Consider the following 5,705-nt stretch of genomic DNA (forward strand, 5'->3'; position numbering starts at 1 on the left):
CCTGTCAGATGGGCATGATTGACACCATCTTCACTTGGTTGTTATGGAGATCAGTGAAGACCATGATGAGCCCATGGTCGACATTTGCAGTGTGGAGCAAGGGAGAGTGCAGACATAAGTTTACTCCCACCTTGCCCCTCTTTGGCTTTGTAACCCTGAGTAAATGAGTTCACCTTCCTGAACTTCATTTCCTTCTATGTAAAATGTTGTGTCTATGTGACTAGTTGCCTTTGCCAAAAAGATAATATTCGTGAGGGCTGTTTTTGGCACATGCATGGTCAGTTCCAAATCCATCCTGTTAATTTCCAGGATACACCACCCATTACATGCTGTAGGGTGATTGATATACGTACGACAGCTATCTAATAAATGTAATGATTATTTTTAATCATAATTCATGGGCTAGAGGACACTTGGAAGGAGGGTAAGTCAAGGGACAGGGAAGACCACCAGGCTGTGTGTTTCCAAGGGCCCAGCCCATGCAAGTGGGACCTGCCTTTGGGGCAGGAGGTGCACCTGTTATTCCACTGCGTTGCTGGACTACACGTGTGGTGGCGGTGTGTGTGGGTCCCAGTCTCTGACCAGGTTCTGCGCCTGTTGGTAGCACACCTGCGGGTGCCGCTGGCGGAGACGCAGGCGCACCACGTTGTGGTCCACATCATGCCCGATCTTCTTGCAGTGGAGGTTGCCCGCGAGGCTCTTGTGCGTGGTGAGCATATCCTCCAGGTTCCTTTCTAAGCGTGAGATGTGGCGCTGCAGCTTGTCAGTGCCCTGGAGAGGAGGCAGGGCCGTGCTGGGAGACCCGTGAAGCATAGCCAGAAGGGGGAGAAGTGGGCAGACACATCTGGGCCAGGTACGTGTGTGAAAGAGCGCAGAGAAGAAGTGGTGGGCCTCGGATGGGGGGAGCACACCTGGACCAGGTGTGCATAGAGGAGAGCCCTGCCTGGACAGGAGCATAGCTGGGGAGGGGCTGGCCTTGCTTGGGACTGAGGAAGACACACCTGGGGCAAATGTGCCTGAAAAACAACCAGCGACCGGGCAGGGTTAAGAGAGGGGTTGGGCGTGGGATGCCGGTGAGCATCTGGGCTAAATATGCAAGGAGCCACCTAGGCCAAGACTAAGAGAGGAGTCGTGTCGTGAGTGAGTGGGACGGTGTGAGGCAGGCAGAGGTTGAGGGCACTTATTTGAGACTCGGGACTTATTTGCGGGGGCTCATTTGGGCGGTAGTTGAAGGAACCACAAGTCTGGGTGAGAGGATCATACCTGGGCCAGGTGTGCTTGAGGAAGAAGACTTACCAGGGCGGGGCCTCCCCTCAGAGAGAGCAGAGAGAGAGGAGAAAGGAGAACCAAGAGGGGGCGTACCCGGGCTAGGCGCATGGCCTCGGGGAGTTGGGTGCCCACGTGTCTCTGGTACACACGAACCGTGGGTCTGTCTAGCTTCTCTCGAGTCTCCAGGTGACTTTTTGACAGCGGACCCTGGCGGAGTGCGGTTTGCTGAACAGTGAGGTCCAGCCCACGCGGGCGTCCCTGGCCTCCTCCCCGCAGACCCTTCTCCCAAACTGTACTTTGATGAGGTCGTGGGTGATACCCATCTCCTGGTTGAATTTCTTGCACCGGTGGATAGTTCCCCTCATTAGTCCTAAGGTCATATTCATTCTTTCCTGGGTGGGTGACAGTGCAGGGGGATCACGCTGGCTTCCTGTCCCCTCTCTTCCTGTGTCCCCCTTCTCTGGCCTCGATACTCCCCCGCCCTAGCCCTGAGCCACGACCACGCACACCTTCAGCTCTGAGGTCTCGCGTATCTTTTGGGTCAGCGAGGCGCACACTCGATCGCTTATCAGCTGCTGTTTCTCCCGGATCTCCCCCTCCTCCTTTGCCATTTCTTGCAGGGTGTCTTTGGACTCCATCAACAGTCGCTTGGCTTCGCACAGCGCCGTGGCGCACTCTGCGGGAGGGTGGGACGCGCGTGGGGGGCCACACCCTCCTTTCTCCCACCCTGGCTCTCTGCGTCTCTCTACTGTCACACTACCGTGGGCCATGGGTGAGGGGCTTTACTGAGGGACTGGAAGAAAGTCCGGGGCGGGAGTATGAGTTGCTTCCAGGAGTGACTGAGAGCGTGTGGGAAGCAGGAGCAGGCAGGGGGAGAGCTAATCCAGAAGCCGGCTGGCTCTCAGCCCTCTCATTTGGTCTCGGGGCGAAGTTCCCCAGAAAAGGGGCAGCTGAGAAGTGGAGGGGGGCTGGTGAGCACCCACTGTAGTGGATTCCTTTCTGTGGGGGCCTACCTGGGGTATACGTGCCCACTGGGTCTGGCGGAGGCGTTTTCTGACCCTGAGTGCTGGGGGTTTGGACGCGGGAGAGGTTCACCCAGGAGTGGCGTCCGGCCTGCTCCAGAACCTTGTCCAGTGGCTTGTTCATCAAGTCCACGGCTTGGAGCCTCTCCTTACAATAGAAGGCCAGAGTGTCGCGACAAGAGGCCAGGCTCTGGGGGCAAGGAAGGGGAGAGAGAGAGAGGCAGAGATGAAGGCAGTGTGCTGGGAGGTTGGGGGAGGTGGCTGGAATTGATTTTTTTGCTGGGGGCTGCAAAGCATTTTTGACACTCTCCAGTCCTAGTTGGGGCGGGAAAGGAAGGATTTCCAAGCCAAGGCTCAGACATCCCACCTTCTCAGCCTCTGTCCAGAAGCCTCCACTGACTACTGGAAGTGGGGTGGGGAGGAGCAGTGTGGGCTGTGGCAGCTTCCCTGTCCTGGGTGTCAGTTGCTTAGGTTCTGTGTCTGGCTTTGCCTTGGCACCCTGAGAGAGCCCCTGCCCTGTCGATGGGGACATCTGTACAGGGGAGAGGTAGCACTGGCTATACCCACAGCTCTGTCTTCTGGAGCCATCCCTTTCCGTCTCGACTTGCATTCATCCCATCCTTAGCCTCAGGTCTCCCTTCCTCTTCTCTAATCCGTAGCAGGAGGTCTCAGAGGGCCTCAGAGTCCCTCTCCCCAGATCTAGTTCATCTGGACCCTCACTCCCATCCAAATCCTACTTCTATCATTACAAAATAAAGCATTCAGCCTTAAAAAGGAAGGAAATCCTGCCTTTTGTGGCAACATGGATGAACCTGGAGGATATTATGTAAGTGAAATAAGCCAGATGTAGAAAGACCAATACTACATGATCTTGCTTATATATGGAATCTAACACAAATGTATAGAAACCAAGAGTAGATTGGCATTTGCCAGGGGCTGGCGGGAGGAAGAAATGGGGAGTTGGTCAAGAGATACAAAGTTTCAGTTACGCCAGATGAGTGAGTCCTGGGGATCTAATGCACAACAACGGGACAATGTATTTTATCATTGAAATTTCCTGGAAGGGTGAGTCTTAAGGGTTCTCACCACACACAAAAGTACGTGAGGTGATGGATATGTTAATTACCTTGATTTTGGTGATGATTTCACAACGTATACATATATCAAACCACCGGGTTGTATGTTTTAAATATACATACAATTAAAAATGGTAAATTATACCTCACTAAAGCTGGGAATAAGAGACACCTGACCTGAAACCATAATCCTGCCACTGGCCAGTCCTGTACACTGGCTGAAGCCATCACTCTCTGAGCCTTAATTTCCCATCTCCAATAAGGGGACCACAGTCTCTCTCTCACAGGACTGCTTTAAGGAGCTAACTCAATGACTCACAGGGCTTGGCACAGAGAGGGTGTTCACTGTTATTCTGAGGCCCAGCCCCATCCCTCAGGGCAAAGTGGAAACACAGTGATTGTCAAGTCAGTGTGGGTGGGTGGAGACCTTTGTCCTTGCTAGTCCCCAAGGTCAGAGCGGTTTGCCCACTGGGCAGCCAGGGGTCCTCCTCCAGCCCTCTTCACTGGGTCCCAGGTATTCTCGACCTTGAGCAAGGCCTCTGAGTTTTCCATGTCTTTCTCCATTTTCCTCTTCATGTTCATTAACTCCTCTTTCTCCCAGGTAAGCATACTGTCAGCTTTATCAGGGATCTGGAAAGTGAAGACAGAATCTCACACTCTCAGGAGAGGGCCAGGTTAGTAAGAGTTTGCCACCTCATAAACTCTGGGTTTGGAGAATGGAGTTGGGGGCAGTCCCATCCTGTGGGGGTCTCTCTGAGAAGTCTTTATCCACTTTGGGGCTAGAGAGTGGGGCTGGGGCGTCTCCTTTTACAGGCAGGAGTTCAGTGAGCTGGGATGAAGGTGACTTCACCTTGGGGGGGATTTCTCTAGGTCTGGGATCCCCCTTCCTTGGTGATGGTCTTATCCCCTCTCCCTGTCTAGATGTGAGGAATCTCATTATAGGGTTGATGAGAGATTGCCTTTTTAGGGTCTTACTGAATTTAGGGGCTGGAACTAGAAATCCCTTCCTGTGAGTGGGGTCTCATCCTTCCTTAGGGAAGGTGGGAGACACCCCACCTTGGGGTACAAGTCTAGGGTTTCACTTTGGAGGAAGATTTCACAGGATGGGGACTAGGTAGGAGGTCTCTCTCTTTCTCCCTGGCTGGGCTTAATTTAACTGTTGGGTGTGGGGGCTGGGAGTCTGAGGCAGGACCTGTTTCTTTCTCCCCTGATGAGGACTGGGAAGGGCCTGTCACTCACTGAGGCTGGGGAGAGGTGTTTTTTAAAAAAATTTTGTTTATTTTATTTTTTAACATTTTGGGGACAGTTTCATGTGCTGGGACCAGAACATCGCCCCCTTTTCCCAGCTGTGTATGTCACTGGGTTTGGGCATTGAGATTTCATGACCACACGGGGTCTCACTCTGTAGGCCTGTGGGTGGGGTGGTAACTGCATGCCTGGGTTTGGGGTTTTGAGTTTCACTCTTCGGGAAGAATTTCATCTAGTTTGACATTGGGGTGCCAGTTTCTCTTCCTGTCTGGGGGACTGGGAAACATACTCCCTCTGAGGTGAGGGGGCTGAGGTTCTTATCCCCATGGGGGGGTCTCCTTCTCTGGAGTTGGGGATAAGGGAACCTCATTTTGGGGCTGTCCTGTCTTCTTGTGCCCTTACTCCCTGGAACTGGGGCTTGGGAGGGGTGTTCTCTCTTGGGGCGGGTTTTCTCCAGGCTGAGCGAGGGCCTCGGTCTCAGCAACCGGGTTTGGGGCAGGGAGTGGGGAGGTGGTCCCACCTTCTCAGACTTAGGCCGATAGCCCCGCAGCTTGACACTTTGCTGGTTAATTAGCAGGCCCTTGCGCACCTCACTGAGCCTGTGGTCAGTAGCCTCGCGCTGGCGCTGCAGCAGCCGCAGCTGCCCATTGATCTGCTGCTGCGCGCGGCCCAGACGGGCGGCGGTGAGGCGAGCCCCGCGTGCGTGCGCCTGCACCACCTCTGCGGTCTGCAGGGCCCGCGCATCGCGATTCAGGGGCAGCGGCAGGTGTGCGTGCCAGGCGGGCGGCTTCATTTTGCTCTTCCACAGCGTGACTCCCTCGTCCGGCGGCGGCTTCTCCACCGTGCCACCGCCTTTAACCATCTCTGAACGGAAGCGCCAGGGCCGGATGTAGGCGGCCCGGCGGAGGTGGTGTGCCAAGTGTGGGTCCAAAATGCTGTCTTTGGGTTGCCACATGGTCACTGCCTCCTGTCCGCAGCGGTCTGTCAGCTGGTGTGCTTTCAGCGCCTGGGCCAGGGTCGCGTCGCGCCATGCTGGAGCCCCAACGCGTGTGTTCTGTCTCTTCTCAACCGGTGGTGTCAACACGGGCAT

The 5,705-nt window shown here is 54.8% G+C and overlaps 1 protein-coding gene across 1 annotated transcript; it reads right to left on the reverse strand.

Annotated features, from left to right (window-relative positions):
- Positions 1–540: 540 nt before the first annotated feature.
- On the reverse strand, positions 541–5,705 carry TEKTL1 (tektin like 1). The gene is made up of 7 exons (XM_037056901.1): positions 5,136–5,705; positions 3,893–3,997; positions 2,283–2,481; positions 1,779–1,945; positions 1,566–1,661; positions 1,363–1,476; positions 541–771 (listed from the first exon to the last, which is right to left on the reverse strand). Exons 1-7 carry the CDS (start codon positions 5,703–5,705, stop codon positions 541–543), a joined length of 1,482 nt encoding a protein of 493 aa, XP_036912796.1.

The sequence above is a fragment of the Sturnira hondurensis genome, unplaced genomic scaffold (genome assembly GCF_014824575.4).
Source record: "Sturnira hondurensis isolate 20B ecotype Veracruz unplaced genomic scaffold, ASM1482457v3 Scaffold0000880, whole genome shotgun sequence".
Lineage (NCBI taxonomy): Eukaryota > Metazoa > Chordata > Mammalia > Chiroptera > Phyllostomidae > Sturnira > Sturnira hondurensis.

Coding starts and splice junctions, on each gene's coding strand:
- TEKTL1 (XM_037056901.1), bottom strand. CDS start 5,705: ATGCCCGTGTTGACACCACCGGTTGAGAAGAGACAGAACACACGCGTT. Junction 1,662..1,778: donor GCGAGACCTCAGAGCTGAAG/GTGTGCGTGGTC, acceptor TCACCCACCCAG/GAAAGAATGAATATGACCTT. Junction 1,477..1,565: donor TCACCCACGACCTCATCAAA/GTACAGTTTGGG, acceptor GCACTCCGCCAG/GGTCCGCTGTCAAAAAGTCA.